This window comes from Mobula birostris, chromosome 17 (genome assembly GCF_030028105.1).
Source record: "Mobula birostris isolate sMobBir1 chromosome 17, sMobBir1.hap1, whole genome shotgun sequence".
Taxonomy (NCBI): Eukaryota; Metazoa; Chordata; class Chondrichthyes; order Myliobatiformes; family Myliobatidae; genus Mobula; species Mobula birostris.
This window is the reverse complement of record NC_092386.1, coordinates 5,921,639-5,941,128: the sequence shown is the minus strand read 5'-3', so window position 1 is coordinate 5,941,128 and position 19,490 is coordinate 5,921,639. Positions and strand designations below refer to the sequence as shown.

Sequence of the window (19,490 nt, the reverse complement as noted above, 5' to 3'; positions counted from 1 at the left end):
ACAAACACTAAGTTGTAGAGTCCTTGAAAGTGACTCCATAGACTGTGGAATCAGTTCAGTGATGATGTGAGTGAAGTTGACACTGGTTCAGGAGCCTGATGGTTGAAGGCTAATACTGTTCCTGAACCTTTTGGATCTGAGGTTCTGTCTGTGTAAAAGAAAGTTTGATATGACCAAAGAAAATCTAGATAGAGTTTTATTTGGGAAAAAAAAAACATGCATGCTGCTGGTAAAGAATAAGAGATGCTGTTAAAGCAGATTGCAGGAATGGCAGTGATTAATGTATTGATATTAAATTATGTTTGAATTTTAGTTCCATTTAAATAGCAGTGAGACCAAAATATTTTTGATTGTAGAACTGTGCAATGTGTGTTGTTACTCTTAAAGGAGTTGCTTCTTTCTTTTAGACCCAACTGCAGACAAAAGATTAACAGCTTTTAGTAACGTGTTTTGTGAAAATGGGTAGGAGTGGTTCCTGGAAGCTGTCAGATAGTCAATTGATTCATGTGAGTGCATAACATGCACAGAACTTCAAAAACACAGGGTCTCGACTTTGCTATATGACAGAAAATTATTTAATTGGTTATTTAAAACCAATGACTTTCAAAAAGTATTTGAATTAATTTTAAATTCAGATGCTCCAGATGAGTCTCTTTGTATCAACATAGATAACCTGTCTTATTTATGCATTCGTATTTATTGTGTGAGTTTTTAATACTATTATTCTGTTCTTTATCTTGTGTGTTTTTTTGTGCTGCATTGGATCTGGAGTAACAATTATTTCATTCTCCTTACACTTGTGTACTGCAAATGACTTTAAACAATCTTGAAATATTGAATTGAATTAAAAACTGTCGTATTAAGTCTCGTTATGATGAAAAGTTCAAAGTAAATTTATAATCAAAGTACTTACATGCCACCATATACTACCTGAGATTCATTTTCTTGTAGATATGCACAGTAAATACAAAGAAACATAAAAAAAACAAGCAAAATAATAATAAATAAATAAGCAATAAGTATCGAGAACATGAGATGAAGGGTCCCCGATCGCAAGGTTGTGCGAAGATTTTAATGATGGGGTGAGCAAAGTTAAGCGCTGTGGTTCAAAAGCCTGATGATTGAGGGCTAATAACTGTTTCTGAACCTGGTGGTTTGAACCTGAGGCTCCTGTACCTCCTTCTTGATGGAAGGAGCAAGAAGACAGCTGGGCCTGGATGGTGGGGGTCCTTGCCGATGGATGCTGCCTTCCAGCAACAGCGTTCCTTGTAGATGCCCTTAATGGTGGAGAGGGCTTTACCTATGATGGACTGAGCTGTACCTACTACTTTTTGAAGGCTTTTCTATTCAAGGCAATTGGTGCTTACATACCAGGTCATAATGCAACCTGTCAATTTACTCTCCACCACACATCTATAGAAGTTTGTCAAAGTTTTAAATGACATGCAGACCTCTAAGAAAGTAGAGGCACTGCCAGGTTTATTTTGTAGTGCCACTTATCTGCTGTGGCCAGGACAGCTCCTCTAAAATGCTAACATCGAGTTGAAATGTTAAATTATTTATGTTGTAAAGTTTCAACCCTTGTGTCTCACTTCACTAGAGTACTGCTTGAATCTGTTGGAAGGTGTGAAACAAAATGGAAAAGCAAACAGATAGTGTCATAGAGTCACAAAGCAATACAGTACGGATACAGACACTTTGGCCTAATAATCCATTGCAAACATATCGTCCTCCCAGCTGAACCAATTTCTTGCGTTTGGCCGATGTTCCTCTGAACCTCCATGTACCGATCCAAGTGTTTCTTAAATGGTACTACTGTATCTGCCTCAGCCACTTCCCTTAGCATCTCCTTTCATGTGCTGTAGGGTTTCTATGTTTCTATATACCTACCGCCCTCTGCATGAAAAAGTGGACCCTCAGGTCCCATTTAAATCTTTTTCCTCTGGCCCTATATCTATGCCCCTACTTTTCAAATGCCTTACCCTGGAGAAAAGAACATTATCAATTACTGGGGAAGTTAGAGACCCAATGCCGAAGGCCTGGGTTTGTGAATCCACTGGGGAATTCAGAGGCCCTATAACGAAGGCCTGGGTTTGTGAATCCACTGGGAAAGTCGGAGGCCTGGGTTTGTCAATCCACCAGGAAAGTCGGAGGCCTGATACCAAAGGCCTGGGTTTGCAAATGCACTGGGGAAGTCAGCGGCCCCATAACGAGGGCCTGGGTTTGTCAATCCACCGCGAAAGTTGGAGGATTGATGCCGAAGGCCAGGGTTTGTCAATCCACCGGGGAAGTTGGAGGCCTGATACCAAAGGCCTGGGTTTGACAATCCACTGGGAAAGTTGGAGGATTGATGCCAAAGGCCTGGGTTTGTCAATCCACTGGGGAAGTCAGAGGTCATATGTCTGCAAGACCAGTGGAGGCATGAAGGCATCCTGTCCTGGGGTTTAAGGACTGTCCGTGTGTGTATGGCTGGGTGGGTGGGAGGGAGGAAGGAGAATTGTATTGCTGATGTTGCTTTGTTGCTGTTATTGTTATATTCTGTGTGGTTCTGCTGAACATTGTGGGCATGCTATGCTGGTGTCGGAATGTGTGGCGACACTTGTGGACTGCCTCTCACACCCCCAGATTGTGTTGATTGTTAACACAGATGACGTATTTCATGTATGTTTTGAAGTACACCTGATCAATAAGTGAATCTGGATCTGAATCTGTTTGTACAGATCAGATCATTGCTGATTGATGAAGGTTTGGCAGTCAGAAGCACAACAATGAGACATAGGAGCGGAATTAGGCAATTCGGCATATTGAGTCTACTATGCCTTTCCATCATGGCTGATTTATTATCCCTGTCAACCCCGTTCTCCTGCCTTCTCCCCATAACCTTTGATGCCTGATTAATCAAGAACTCTACTTTAAACGTACTCAAATACATGGCCTCCACAGCCACCTGTGGCAGTGAATTGCAGAGATTTACTACCCAGTGGCTAAAGAAATTCCTCCTTATATCTGTTCTAAAGAGATATCTTTCTATTCTAAGGCTATACCCTCTGGTCCTGAATGCTCCCACTATTGGAAGCACCCTCTTAATGTTCACTCTTTGTCAATAATTAAAACTTTCCATTGACCAAGAGGAGATCAGCAGTTTCTGAAATACTCAAACCACCCTGTCTGGCACCAACAATCATTCCACCGTCAAAGTCACTTAGGTTATATTTCTTCCCGATTCTGATGTTTAATCTGTATAATTAAACCTCTTGACCATGATTACAGGACTTTATGCATTGAGTTGCTGACACATGATTGGCTAATTGGGTATTTGCATTAACGAGTAGGTGTAGGGTGGTCACTGAGTATATTTTTTTATGTATGGGAATTTGACTGATAAATCATTGCTTCTTTTAGATACCATCTGACTGGGAACAAGCCTCTTTAAGACCCAGCAGTCAAGCAAGCAGCATCTTCAAGCAAAGTCCAGTGAGCGGCAACACCTATGCCACTAAAGGAGACTGCAGCACCAGCAACTTGATGGGTGATGAGGAGGCACAAGAGTTTGATGATTTGATATTTGCCTTAAAAACTGGTGAGTAGTGACCACACTATCCACTAACATGTCAATGTTGTTTACGCCACAGTAAAGTAACGGTTAGTGCGACACTATTACAGCTCAGGACATTGGAATTCTGAGTTCAATTCTGACGTCATCTGTAAGAAGTCTCTGTACGTGTCCCATGTGGAATATGTGGGTTTCCTTCAGGTGCTCCAGTTTTCCCCTCACAGCCCAAAGGCGTTCCGGTTAGTAGGTTATTTAATCATTGCAAAATGTCCCGTGATTAGGTTAGGGTTAAATCGGGGGGGGGGGGGGGGGGCGGGGCGGTTGCTGGGGTGGCACTGTTTGAAGGGCCAGAAGGGTCAATTCCACACTGTGTCTCTGAATGAATAAATAAATAAATGCATGCCAGATTATTAATTCATACAAATAGACCTATACTGAGGAAAACTGAGACAGAAAATCTATTGTCATGACAGAAACGCTGCAAAGAATGTCATATGTGGCATGATCAGTATATCCTTGCTTTCAATATCAAAAGTCCAGTCACTAACGATGATTTCATCATGCCTCCATCCTAATGACGTGAATATCGATTTCTCTAACTTCCAATAATTTCTCCCCCCACCCTTCTCTCTTTTCTATTCCCCATTCTGGGCTCCCCTCTTCTTTTCACCTGCCCATCACCTCTCTCTGGTGCTCTTTGTCCTTCTCATTCTCCCATCATCCATTCTACCACCTTATCAGATAGCTTCTTGCTCAGCCCTTTACCTCTTCCACCTATCACTTCTCGGCTTCTCACTTCATCCCCCTTCCCCCATCCACACACCTTCTCCCCCTCCTGGTCTCACCTATCAGCTGCCAGCTTGTACTCCTTCCCTTCCCCATCTTCTTGTTCTGGGGCCTTCCCCCTTCCTTTCCAGTCCTGATGATGGATCTCGGCCAGAAACGCCAAATGTTTATTCTACTTCGTAGATTCAGCCTGACCTGCTGAGTTCCTCCACCATTTTATGTGTATGTTATGAGCTGGATTTCTAGCATCTGCAGAATCTCTTGTGTTGATGTGTTGACACTTAATTTCAATGGATTGCTGATCTTTTGCTACATGATTACTTGAAGCATCATTATAGGAAAAGGCCCTGCTACCCTCTGGACCTGGACCATGAGATACCAATCCTCCATGACTATTGCCAAATGGATGTGCATGGAAATGGTTTGTGGCTTTGCTGGCTGAAACTTAATCATGAACTTGGCCTTGATATTTCTGAGACCTATAGTTTATAATGTTGGAGTACTTTTAGTATTTTTACCTGCTAAAGGTTTAGTGCACGAGTGAAATACTGCTAATAATTTTCATAACATTGCATTATGTGATCAGAACATAGAACATAGATCACACAGAACAGAGGTAGTGATGGTTGTTTATTGTCCCCAACGAAGACAAGAAACCTGTGCGGGAGAGTTTTTAAAGTGGTAAAGCCATTGTACTAGGGCAGTTCCACTCTCCCATCCTCAGAAGTCCACGTTCAATGGTACGAACAAAGTCACAATCTAGGGTCTCCCTTGGATGCAGTAGATGACCATGATTTCATCTGTGCCTTGTCATGCCCTTCGCTCTCCACAAACGCATTGCCGTACCACCTTCCTGGCTGTTGGATCTCACTGTAGGTCTCATCCACACAGTTTATCGGAGATGACTTTGCATGCTAGGACAGACATGTCCCTGTCTCAGCGGGGTATGAGGCTGCTGGCTACCCTCACCTGGTTTAGCCTGCCTGTCAAACGGTGTACTGGGGCACGGCCACTGTTAGATGCAAACAGCTACTTGGAGCCACAAGTGAGAGCTGCGTGTCCAGAATAAACAAGCCCCTTCACCAGAGGTGTTACCCCTCCCTGGGCACCCCATTCACCCCTTCAGCCCACAATGTTGTGATGATCTTTTAATAGATAGATAGACAGATGGAGATACTTTATTGATCCCGAGGGAAATTGGGTTTTGTTACAGCCGCACCAACCAAGAATAGAGCATAAATATAGCAATACAAAAACCACAAACAATCAAACAACAAAATGCAAACTATGCCAGATGGAAATAAGTCCAGGACCAGCCTATTGGCTCAGGGTGTCTGACCCTCCACGGGAGGAGCTGCAAAGTTCGATGGCCACAGGCAGGAACAACATCCCGTGACGCCCAGTGTTGCATCTCGGTGGAATATGGCCGGAGTCCAACAGCAAAAAGTTCAATATCTGGTCTACAAACACGTTCCTCGATCGTAATATGACCCAGATTGCACCATCCGTTGTTAAACAGCACAGCAAGCCCCCAACTCCTTTACGCTTACTGCTCTCAGTGCACTTCCGGTCAGCCGGAACGGCCTGCAAACCCTCTATGGAAAAGTTTTGATCGGGTGTGTCCTCGTGCAGCCCCAGTGAAACACATAACACTACACTTCCGAAATGTTCTCTGACGCCTGGCTAGCGCTGTCAACTCGTCCATTTTATTACACACCGAACTCCTCTTCTCCATAAGTCTCTGTTGTCTCGACCCGGTCCTCTTTCCTCGACTTTGTGATCCCCCTCTGCATCTTCTGTGTGTTTTCCTCCAGATTTCAGCAGGGGTGTCCGCCACTCTGCTCACTAAACCAGCCGGCATTAGCGCAAACAGCTGGTCCGTGGAATACACAATGCGACCATGCTTCTGTCCCGCATGTCGGAATGTAACTATTTCCAGCGCTAAAAACCCAAATAAAATTCCCTCTACCAGCATGTTAGAGAGGGTGCAGCTTCAACGTGTTACCGAGAAAAAAAAACAAAAAATAACGTAAGTTAAAAAAGTAAGAATACTGGTCGGAACAACTGTAACAGGCTGCATGCACGACCGGTGCATGTGCACTAGATTACACTAATCTACACTAAGATCCCTCCTACATTGCTGTCCCTTTTTCTGTCATCCAGAGTTTAAGAGTTTCTTAAATGCCCCTAGTGTATCCACCTTTACCAGCACCCCTGGCAGAGCATTCCACCCACCCACAATTCTCTGTGTTAAAAACCTTAGTTCTGAAGGTGTCAGAGATGTGATGACATCTCGGGCAACACCCAGCACATATTCAGACTGTCCTGGTCGTTAATGGAAACATTGCATTTGCAACACCTCTATACTCAATACTTTGAATCATTACAAAACCCTGAATAATACTGACCATTGTTTGAATATATCTTGCACAGAATGTTTGCAGTTTAATTCATCAAAGTTCAAAGTAAATTTATTATCAAAGTACATATGTCACCATATATAACCCTGAGATTTGTTTTCTACCGGACATAGTAAATTTAATAACCTTAATAGAATCAATGAATCATTTGCCCCATCACTGAAATGTTCCCACAACTTATGGACTCACTTTCAAAGTCTCAGCATCTCATGTTCTCGATATTTATTGCTTATTTCTTTATTATTATTATTTCTCTTTATTCATTTTTATTTGCACAGTTTGATGTCTTTTGCACACTCGTTGTCCGTCCTGTCTGTCTGAACTTCAGAATTATGCAAAGATGTTTGCTCCCAGATTGCCAAGCAACCTAGTAGTATATGTTAACATATACCTACTTTGTACTTTGAACTTTGAACCAGCATGTCACCCATCCAGGAATGGTGGTAGAAGCCCCAAGCAACCAGTCAATTTCCCATCCAAAGTGGAGAGTGCATCAAGGAGCCCAGTCATCTTGTCAAAGGTTAAAGTGATGAATCTGCACACGAGATGTGAGAACCCGCAATTGCTTACTCAGGGATTTTTTTTTTTGAATCATTGTATCTAGCCTAGGTTATAAGATTATTTATTTATTTGTTTGTTTATTTATTTGTGTGTGTGTGTGTGTGTGTGTATTTAGAGATTCAGCACAGATTAGGCCTTGTGCAAATTCTTAACAGCCTCCTATGGAGAGGAAGTTCCCGAGTTCCATCTGCAGATACAACACGGAATAAGTTCTTCCGACCACACCACCAGCACCCCTGATTTTAACCATAGCCTAATTTGTACGGAACAATTTAAAATGACCAATTAACCTGCTAACTGGACTGTGGGAGGAAACCAGAGGACCCAGAGAACACCCACACGTTCCATGGGGTGTATATGCAGACTCCTTACAGCGGATGCTGGGATGGCCATCCGAACTCCGGCACTCCGAGCAGTAATAACATCACACAAGCTGCTACACTACTCTACCCAGAAGCAGCTATACATAATGATCAGGCATCATAGTATCAGACTTGGCTTCATTAGTTGTACTTTCACCTTGGTTCAATCTTCATTGTGAAGATCTGAGCACAAAATTTGAGGTTATGTAGGTGGCAGGGTAGCATAGCCATGAGCGTAACTTTATTGCAGCACCAATTCCGCCGCTGTCTCTGAGAAGTTTGTACATTCTCCCTGTGATCACATAGATTTCGTCGGGGTGCTCTGCTTTCCTCCCACAATCCAGGGGTGACTGGGTTAGTGGGCTAAGTGGTCACATGCGTATAATTGGGCAGTGTGGGCTCATTGGATCAGAAGGGCCTGGTACCATGCTGCAGGACCAATAAATAAAAACAGCAATTTAAAAATAACTAAATAAGATGGTCCGGGGATTTGGGAAAGCATCATCCAAGCTTGCTTTGATGTTTTTGTTATCGAGATAATTACCATAGACAATCCCCTCACCCTGTCCACTAAACATCAGTATCCGTGAGTTGACACAACTCTATACCGTGCAGGTCCTGGTCTGAATAATACAGTACTTAGCAAATGTCTTTGGCACATATACGTATATAGCTAGGGTGCCTAAGACTTTTACACAGTACTGGCGTAATTTTATACATTGCACTGTACTACTGCCACAAAAGAAAATTCATGACATATGTAAGTGATGATAAACCTGATTCTGATATAGGTCTGTATTGTGGACTGAGAGTGGGAAGGGGGGAGGGAGAAGGGAATCATGGTTGGGAAGAGGGATAACGAGAGGGAAGGGAGAAGGAAGTACCAGAGAGACATTCTGTATAATGATTAATAAACCAGTTGTTTAGAATCAAATGACCTTGCCTGGTGACTCAGTGCTGTGTGTGCCTGCACCCGTGCCAGCCTTCACCTCCCGCACTCCTTCTCTGGAACCTGACCCACACCACTCCCCTGGCACTCCACTCTCACCATTCCCAACCAATTTCCCCTGGGATCAATAAAGTATGACTATGACTATGTTCCCAACATCCTTTGCTCCCTCCAGAGCTGTGCAAAAGTCTTAGGTTCCTTCGCCAAATATATGTGCCTAAGATTTTAATACTGTACAGTACTGTAAGTAGAAATGATATGGAGTTGAGGTCTGTCATTACAATAGCACTGTTAGTACAACAGAAGTATGGTGTTTATATCTGTGTTCACAGTAAGCTTACTATCAAAGTACATATATAAGACCATAAGTTATAAGAGCAGAATTAGGCCATTTTTCCCATCGAGTCTGTTTCACCATATCACCATGGCTGATCCATTTTTCCTCTCAGCCCCAGTCTCCTGCCTTCTCCCTGTACCCTTCATCCCCTGCCCTGACCAATCAAGAATCTGTCAACCAATTCCTTAAATATACATAAAGACTTGGCCTCCACAGCTGCCTGTGGCGATGAATTCCACAGACTCACCATTCTCTAGCTAAAGAAATTCCTCCTCATCTCCATTCTAAAAGGATGCCCCTCTATTCTGCAGTTGTGTCCTCTGGTCTTAGACCCTTCCACCATAGCAAACATCCTCTCCACATCCACTCTATCAAGGCCTTTCACCATTCAATAGGTTTCAATGAGGTCACCCCTCTTTCTTCTGAATTCTAGTGAATATAGACCCAGAGCCATAAAACGCTCTTTGTATAACAAGACATTTAATCCTGGAAAGCATACACAAAATGCTGGAGGAACTCAGCAGGCCAGGCAGCATCTGGGAAAAGAATACAGTTGATGTTGCAAGCTGAAACCCTCAAAACCCTGAAACGTCAACTGTACTCTTTTCCTAGATGCTACTTGGCCTGCTGAGTTCCTCCAGCATTTTGTGTGGATTGCTTGGATTTCCAGCATCTGCAGGTTTTATCTTGTTTGACAGTCAATCCTGGAATCATTCTTGTGAACGTTCTTTGAACCCTCTCCAGTTTCAGCACATCCTTTCTAAGATAAGGAGCCCAAAACTGCTCACGATACTCCAAGTAGAATATCACTGTGTGATTCTCTGATGATTTGTTTTCTTGCACCATTCTCAGTAGAACAAAGAAATATCACAGAATCACTGAAAAACTGCACATGAAGACTGACAAAGCCAATATGCAAAAGAAGACAAACTATGCAAATACTGTGAGAAGGTCTTAGGCATAGGTTAAAGAAATTCTGTAAAGTGAAGATGCTTTCAAAAATAATGAAATGAGAAGTCTCCAAATATTTAAAAAAATACCATAAAGAGCAGTAGACAGTAAAAAAAAACACAAAATCAATATTTGGTGTGACAACCCTTTGCTTTAAATCTGCATCAACTCTCTTAGGTAAACTGTCAAGCAGTTTTATAAGAAAATTGGCTGGTGGATTTTTCCAAGCATCTTGGAGAACTTGCTACAGTTCTTCTGCAGACTTTGGCTGTCTTACTTGCGTCTGTCTCTCCAGGTAACCCAGACAGTCCTGATGATGTTGAGACCATACCATCTGAAACCATATAAAAAATCCAGGGTGTCCTAGACTTTTGGACAGTACTGAACAAAAACGAATGATAAAAGAATAAGTATCACTGAGAACTTGAGTTGCAGAGTCCTTGAAAGTGAGTCCAAAGATTGTGTTGAGTGATCAGTTCATTGTTGAGTGAGTAACGTTATCCCCACTGGTTCAGTAGCCTGATGATTCAGGGGTGATAACTGTTACTGAACCTGGTGGTGTGGGTCCTGAGTCTCCTGTACCTCCTGCCCAATGGCAACAGAAAGAAGAGAGCATGGCAGGGTCTTTGATGATGGATGCTGCTTTCTTGCAGCAGTGCCCTTTGTGATGTCTGTAATTTACAGTATTGATAGGATTTATAATATAGTTAATTGATAAAGCATGCTAGTAAATTCAGCAATCAGGAATGAGATCAAGATAAGCATCAGACGTTGGATGACATGTACTATATGTCCCAAGTTAAGCAATAAAATCCCTCAACCAAGATAAAACTGTAAAAAAATCATCTGTTGTGATGAAATGGCCTTGAATCTGACTAAATTAAGAGATGCATAAATGATGGAACTCTGTTCAAAGTCAAATCACTATGGAAAATTTATACATGGAGGCAAATCCGTAAAGTAAATGTATTCCACATTAGCAGTAGTAAACTTAAAAGATGTGTGTTTATCATGAGTTATACGACATTCAGGACTACTTTAAGTAAGGCAAATGCAACCTTTATGAATATATTTCACCATTTCTATCTGCTGTCTGTGACCTAGCAACAGAATTATAGCAAAAAATAACGAAGTGCTGGCAGCATTCATTGGGTTAGGCAAAGGAATAGTTGACACTTCAGATTGAGACTTCATCAAGTCTTTATTCCATGGAGTGTAGGAGAGTAGAATTTGTTTTTTCCCAGGAGCTTAGGAGAATGAGGGCAGATTTGATAAAAGTATACAAAATTATGAGGAGTATAGACATGGTAAATGCATATATGTGTTTTCCACTGAGGTTGGGTGAGAATAGAACCAGAGGTCATGGGTTAAGGGTGAAAGGTGAAATGTTTGAGGGGGATCTTTTTCACTCAGAGTGTGCAATGAACTGCCAGCACAAGTGGTTCAATTTCAGCATTGAATAAGTACATGGTTAGGAGGGGTATGGAGGGCAAGAGCCCGGATGTGGATTGATGGGACGAGGCAGAATAAGAGTTCAGCATGGATCGGATGGGCCGAAGAACCTGTTTCTGTGCTGCAGTCTTCTATGATTCTATGACTATGACAGAGGGCATCTGCTACATTGTAAACTGGGCCCAATCCGGTCATGATTTGTCCCTGTTGTGACCAGAGTAACACACACCAAATGCTGGAGAAACTCAGCAGGCCAAGCAACATCTGTGAAGGGAAATAAACAGTCGGTGTTTCAGCCCGAGACCCTTTATCAGGACCGGAAAGAAAGAGGGAAGATGCCAGAATAAAAATATTGGGGGGGAACGTGAAGGTGGACAAGCTAAAAAGTAATAGGTTCCTCTCCTCTACTGTCAGTTCCTTCCTCTCCAGCCCTTTACCTTTACCACCCACCTGACTTTACCTCTAACCTTCCAGCTAGTCCCCGTTCTCCTCCCCCCCCACCTATTTATTCTGGCATCTTCCCACTTCCTTTCCATTTTATTACAATGCTCTTGTTTCTCCTTAAAACAAAATACCCTGTAACTTTAGCACCTAATGAAATAAGCGTGGTTAAAAATAAATTAACTTTACAGTGGGGGAGTCTAGAACCAGAGGGTACAGCTTCAGAATATAAAGATGTCCCTTTAGAATGGAGTTGAGGAGGAATTTCTTTAACCAGAGGGTGTAGAATGTGTGGAATTCTTTGCCATGGACAACTGTGGAGGCTAAGACATTAGGTGTATTTAAAGAGCAGGTTGATAGGTTCTTGATTAGTATGGGCGTCAAAGGTTAGGGGGAGAAGGCAGGAGAATGGAGTTGAAAGGGAAAATAAATCAGGTATGACTGAATGGTGGAGCAAACTATTTATTTATTCATGAGATACAGTGCAGGGTAGGCTTTGCGGCCTTCAAAGCTGCACTGTCCAACAACCCCTGTTTTAACCTCAGCCTGATCATGGGACAATTTACAACAACCAGTTCACCTACCGACTGGAATATCCTTGGACTGTGGGAGGAAACCAGAGCACCCGGAGGGAACCAGCACATTCCACAGACCCCTTACAGACAACATGGGAATATAGAATGGTTTCATAAAATGATCCTGATTCTTTTTAGAAATATTGTTGCTGTGAAAAAGTTGTGGAAAAAATGTATACAAAACTACCTAACAGCTTCCTTACTTTCAGCTGTAGTTGAAGTCAAGGGTAAAGGTAGTTTAGTGAAATTAGTGTCATTGCCACAGCATCACTGAGGGACAGACTGCTGTTGTGAACACAAATATAAACCCCAGCAGATGTTTGAACATAGAACATTACAGTACAGTACAGGCCCTTCCACCCACGTTGTTGTGCTGACCTTTTAATCTACTCCAAAATCAATCTAACCCATCGACCCTTCATGGCCCTCTATTTTTCTATCATGGTGTGCCTATCTAAAAGTCTCTTAAATGTCTCTAATGTATCTGCCTCTACCTCCACCCTTGGAAGTGATTTCCATGTACTCACCACTCTCTGTGTAAAATACTTACCTCGGACCCTTCAAACTTTCCTCCAATCACCTTAAAATTATGCCCCCTCGTTTTACCCATTTCCACCCTGGGAAATAGTCTCTAGCTATCCACTTGATTTCTGCCTCTTATGATCTTGTACACCTCTCTCAATATTTGACATAGAACATTTCAGCACGGTGGCCCACAGTGTTGTGCTGATCTTTTAACCTACTCCAAGATCAATCCCACCCCGCCCGCCCACATAGCCCTCAATGTTTCTGTCATCCATGTGACTATCTAATAGTCTCTTAAATGTGTCTAATGTATCTGCCTCTACCACCACCCACAGCAGCACATTCCACACACCCACCACTCTCTATGTAAAAATCTTACCTCTGACATTCCCCACTATACTTTCCTCCAATCACCTTAAAAGTACCATATGTCCTCTCGTATCAGCCATCAGGACTATCAAAAAGGTCTCTGGCTGTCCATTCTATCTATGCCTCTTATCACCTTACATTCCTTTATCAAGTCTCCTCTCATCTTTCTTCATTCCAAAGGTAAAATCCCAGCTATCTCAACCTTTCCTCAGAAGACTTGCTCTCTAATCCAGGGGGCATCCTGGGGAATCTCCTCAGCAACTACTCTGAAGCTTTCGCATGCTTTTTATAATGAAGTGACCAGAACCGAACACAACACTCCAAGTGTAGTCTCCCTAGAGTGTTATAGAGCTGCAACTTACCTCATGGCTCTAGAACTCAATCAGCCTATACTGAAGGCCAATACACGACACACATTCTTAGTTCGGCATGGACTCGATGCGCTAAAGACCCTGTTTCTATGCTGTAGTGCTCTATGACTCTATAACAATACAGAATGTGGAAGAGCACTGAGCTACATGGTTAATTTAGCACTTATGTACATCCTTTGGAGATTCAAGATTGTTTAATGTAATTTCCTGTTTAATGTCATTTCCTGTACACAAGTGCAAAGGAGAATGAAGTAATTGTTACTCCAGATTCATTGCATCACAAAAAAACACAAAAGACAAAGAGCACAATAACTATAAATACATTAGATTGCTTCTACACATCGATTGGTTGTAAGTCAATACAGTGACACAAGGCTGTACATAAGGTGACTGATAGGAAATAATAAAGTAGTGGTAGAGTTAGTGGGTGGAGGTGTTGATCAGCCTTACTGCCTGGGGAAGGTACTGTTTTTGAGTCTGGTGGTCCTGGTGTAGCCCCTTCCCTGATGGGAGTGGGACAAATAGTCTACGAACCGAGCATGGTGGATGGGAATTTTCATGATGTTACTGGCTCTTTTTTAGCACCTTTCTTTATATCTATCCGTGATAGTAGCTAGGCTGGTGTCACTGATGCACTGGGCAGTTTTGACTACCTCCTGTAGCGCTTTCCTGTCACTGCATTGCAGTTTCTGTACCATGCAGTGATGCGGACTGTTAGGATGCTCTCTACTGCGCATCTGTAGATTCATGTGAATATGGATCTGTAAAGCCCAGCTCTCTTCAGCCTCCTCAGAAAGTAGATGTGTCGGTGAGCTTTCTTGACTGTATAAGATGTGTTCTGGGACCAGGAGAGTTTATGTGCGATCTGCACTCTCAGGAGTTTGAAACTTCTTGCAGTTTCCACTACTGTGCCACAGATGTAAAGGGGATGTGAATAGTGCGAGTTGTCCTGAAGTTGAAAACTATCTTCTTTGTTCTGTTGACATAAGGAAGAGGTTACTTACTTGGCACCAGGCCTCAAGCTCTTTGACCTCCTCTCTGTAGGCTGTGTCATTGTTAGTGATGAGCACTGTCATATCATCGGCGATCCTGACCATGTGATTGTTCAGATGTTCGGCCGTGCAGTCATGTCTGAAAATTTTTGATACTTTAGAGGTATTCCTAGGATATAAGCTTAGTACCATCTTTTGCTAAGAACCCTGCCAAAGATTTTTTTGTAACTTATTTGAAAATACAGCACAGTAACAGGTCTTTTCAGACCCAACAAGCCCATGCAGCCGACTCACACCCATGTGACCAATTAACCCTCTAACCTGTACTTCTTTGGAATGTGGGAGGAAACTGGAGCACCCAGAGAATCCCACACAGTCACGGAGAGAACGTACACACAGCTGTGGGAATCGAACCTAGGTCACTGGTGCATAATTGTGTTATGCTAACTGCTAGAGTACCGTGATGCCTAATGTTTTTTTCTTGATCCAGGTGCCGGCCTCAGTGCAAGTGACAATGAATCATATCATGGAAGTCAAGATGGTAGGAGCATTTCAAATTCCCAGATTGTGGAGCTACGAAGAATACCAATAGCCGACACTCACCTTTAACACCCTCACATGCTTTTTAATTGAAATTTGTCCATGTTTTTATACTTCTTTGGATGTTCCTCTTTTGCACTAAAATTTTGCATTGAAATATGTAGGATCAGTGGTATACTTTACAATGTTTGTACAACATTTTTGTAACGTTCAACTGATATAACCTTAGCCTTCAAAAACTTGATTACAGAGAAGTAAATGTTAATTAACTAATATGGATGAAGAAAGTATGTAGCATTTAGATATAAACTACAATAAAAAAAAACTAGCAATAAATTACTTCTGTAAAATATCTTCCCATAGAAGTAACATAATAAAAATAATTTTGTGGTCATTTCTGACGGTGATTATGAAAAGAAAACTTGTATGATCTTTCTTTTTGACCAGTATTTATTAACATAGAATAAAGAACAGTACAGCACAGGAACAGGCACTTCAGCCCATGACATTGTACAAATAAATTAAACTAGTAATTTTAAGCCAACTTAACAAGTCTCTCCTGCCTGTGCATTTATATCCCTGCATTTCCGGCACATTCAAGTCCAAGTTTAATTGTCATTCAACCACACATGAACACAGCCAAATGAAACAGTGTTCCTCCAGGGCCAAGGGGCAAAACACAGTACCAACTGTCACACACAGCAGAAGGCACATATAAGATATCAGTAAAACACAATACAGAAATATAGCCCAAGACCCTGTAGTCCATGACTGTTGGAGCAGTCTGCAGCTGAACCCCATACAGCTTGTCTTCTGCTGAGCAAACTCTGGGAAGCAGCGACTCCAGCTTAGACACCGCATCGCACTGCCTCCAACGCCTCTCTCCTGAACAGCTGTAAACAGGCGGCACCGCGGCTTGAGGCCTAATCCTCCCTACGACCAAGGCCACGCAGCTGCCCCGCCTTCCGCCAATGCATCAGTGAATCGGACTTGCAGCATTCCACATTAACAATGTCCAACAGGGTCTTGCGATCACAAGAAAAGCGACTAAGATAGTCACTTGCTATTAAACTGCACACCTCCTTTATGCACTGACTCGTCCAATGCAGGTAAGAGCTTGATCCATTCCAAGTCCAGCTTCTTCAGTTTTCCACCACCAAGCAACAAACTGATGGGGTAGACCTGCAGTACTTTAAGTTCTTAATGTCCATAACGATCTTGGAATCATAATAAATACACTTAAAAAAGACAATAACATCTTTAATTGATCCTGTAGAAGCTGCTGCGATCGAATACACCACCACCTTACCAGAAAAAAGCTATCTAAAAGCCTCTTAAATACCTGTATTGCATTTGTCTCTACTGCCCTTCTCCTTTGTACTTATTCCCTCTCATCTTGAGTGCATGGTCTCCAATATGAAACATTATGACCCGAAGAAAAACTACACTGGCTGTCTGCTCTATCTATGCCCCTTATCAACTATAAATTTCTATCAGGTCTCCCCTCAACCTCTCCTATTCCAGAGACAACAACACAAGATGTTCCAACCTCTCCTCAGAACACATGCCTTCAAATCCGGGCAGCATCCTGGTAAACTTCTTCAGCACCCCCTCTAAAACATCCACGTCCTATGATGGAGACCAGAAATGAATGAAAATTCCAATTGTGGCCTAACCAGAGTTTTATAAAGCTTCAACATATCTTCCAGACTTTACAACTCAATGACTTCACTAACAAAGGCAAGCATACCAGATGCCTTCTTCATTACCCTATCAACCTGTGTAGCCATTTTCAAGGAGCTATGAACTTGGACCCCAACATCCCTCTGCTCATCAGCACCATTAAGGGTCTTAACAGCGTACCGCTCTTGACATTTGACCAACCAAAGTGCGACATTTCACATTTGGCCGGATAAATTCTATCTGTCATTTCTCTACCCATATCTGCAACTGATCTACAGTGCCTATAAAAAGTATTCACACCCCTTGAAGGTTTTCATATCTTATTGTTTTACAACTTTGAATCATAGCGGATTTAATTTGGCTTATTTTGTCTCTGATCAACAGAAAAAGACTTTTGTGTCAAAGTGAAAACAGATCTCTACAAAGTGATCTAAGTTAATTAGAAATATAAAAGACAAAATAATAGATTGCATAAGTATTCATCCCCTTTAATATGACACACCAAATCTACACTGGTGCAGCCAATTGGTTTTAGAAGTCACATAATTAGTTAAATGGAGATCACCATGTGCAGTCAAGGTGTTTCAATTGATTGCAGTAAAAATACACCTTTATCTGGAAAGTCCAACTGCTGGTGAGTCAGTATCCTGGCAAAAACTACATCACAAAGACAAAAGGACACTCTAAGCAACTCACTCCAAGCAAAAAGGTCATTGAAAAGCTCAAGTCTGGAGATGGATACAAGAAAATTTTCATCACTGAATATCCCTTGGAGTACAGTTAAGGTTGTTACAGCCAGGGGTGTTAATGGGGACAAACTCCCACTACCTATTAAATGTTTCCAATGCCATGAGCCTCAAATAGCCTCTGACAACCAAGTCCAGCTCCTGGACTTCATATGTGGCTTAGCTACTAAGCCCAGCAGAACTGTTTCTACGGACAGAAGAAGGGACAAAAGCAGGTTACTGGTGCCTTAAAACCAGTCACTTCAGGCAGATGGGCTCGTCAACCATCTAAGAGAAGGAAAACTCTAATCTCAATTGCTTTGCGGCCATACCTACTCATGGGGAAGTCTTCGCGAGTAAACCCCGAGGAAAACTCTGGAGCTGGAGTCCCTAAAGCAGTCCTACAGTGAGTTCAATGCTGACTGACAACTTCTGCAACCCTGCTGGTACCAAATTGTATTGGTTTCTGCCGTTCCTTTGGATTCAGATGGATGGAGAGGGGGAGCTTGCTACATGCTCTCCATGTCATACTGCCCTGACTTGTGTATCTAGACAGCTAGGATGTGATATCCTTGGTCAACTCTTACCAACAGAGGCCAACAACAGCAGTGAAGTCAATCATCAAGAAATGGAAGGAATATGCCACAGCTGTAAATTTGCTGACAGCAGGCCGTCCTCAAAAACAGAGTGTCCGTGCAAGAATGGAACTAGTGAGGGAGGCCACCAAGAGACCTATGAGAACTCTGGAGAAGTTACAAACTTCAGTAGCTGAGATGGGAGTGACTACGCATACGGCAACTGTTACCCAGGTGCTTCACCAGTCAGAGCTTCAAGGAAGAGTGGCAAGGAGAATGCCACTGTTGAAAAAAATTGACATGAAATCTCAGCTAGAGTTCACGAGAAGGCATATGGGAGACACTGAAGTCAGCTGGAAGAGGGTTCTATGGTCTGATGAAACCAAAATTGAGCTTTTTGGCCATCAGACTAAGTGCTATGTTTCATCAAAAACACACCATCCCTACTGTGAAGCATGGTGGTGGCTGCATCATGCTGTGGGGATGCTTCACTGCAGCAGGATCTGGAAGGCTTGTGAAGGTAGAGCGTAAAATGAATGCAGCAAAACATAGGGAAATCTCGGAAGAAAACCTGATGCAGTCTGCAAGAGAACTGCAACTTGGGAGAAGATGTGTTTATCTGAGAAAGGATGTGCAGGAATTGGAGAGGGTGCAATGGAGGTTCACGAGAAAGATCCCAGAAATGAAAAGGTTATTATATGAGGTGTGTTTAATGGCTCTGGGCCTGAACTCACTGGAGTTCAGAAGAATAGGTGGGGGGTGGGGGTGGAATCTCATTGAAACCTACCAAATATTGAAAGGTTTAGATAGAGTGGAAATGAAGAAAATGCTTCCTATAGTTGGGGAGTCTAGGACCACAGGGCACTGCCTCAGAATAGAAGAACACCCCTTTAGAACAGAGATGAGGATGAATTTCTTTAGCCAGAGGGTGGTGAATCTGTGGAATCCATTGCCACAGACAGCTGTGGAGGCCAAGTCATTGGCTATATTTAAAGCAGAGGCTGATAGGTTCTTGATCAGACCATAAGACCATACGATATAGGAGCAGAATCAGGCCATTTTGGCCCATTGGGTCCGCTCCACAATTTCACCATAGCGGATCCAATTTTCCTCTCAGCCCCGATCTCCAGCCTTCTCCCTTCAGGCCCTGACCAATCCAAAATCTATCATCCTCTGCCTTAAATAAAGACGTCCTCCACAGCTGCCTGTGGCAAAGAATTCCACAGATTTATCACTTTCTGACTAAATTAGTGATGGTGTCAAAGGTTACAGGGAGAAGGCAGGAGAATGGGGTCGAGAGAGATAATAAATCAGCCATGATGA

The 19,490-nt window shown here is 42.6% G+C and overlaps 1 protein-coding gene across 1 annotated transcript in view; it reads left to right on the top strand.

The window, feature by feature from the left end:
- adgrv1 (adhesion G protein-coupled receptor V1) overlaps positions 1 to 15,718 on the top strand; it is a 525,473-nt gene extending 509,755 nt beyond the window's left edge. Inside the window, exons 88-89 of the mRNA XM_072281026.1 lie at positions 3,403 to 3,580; positions 15,135 to 15,718. Coding sequence (XP_072137127.1) covers positions 3,403 to 3,580; positions 15,135 to 15,253 — 297 coding nt within the window. The 3' untranslated portion in view covers positions 15,254 to 15,718. The remainder of the gene's footprint in view (positions 1 to 3,402; positions 3,581 to 15,134) is intronic.
- Positions 15,719 to 19,490: the final 3,772 nt, after the last annotated feature.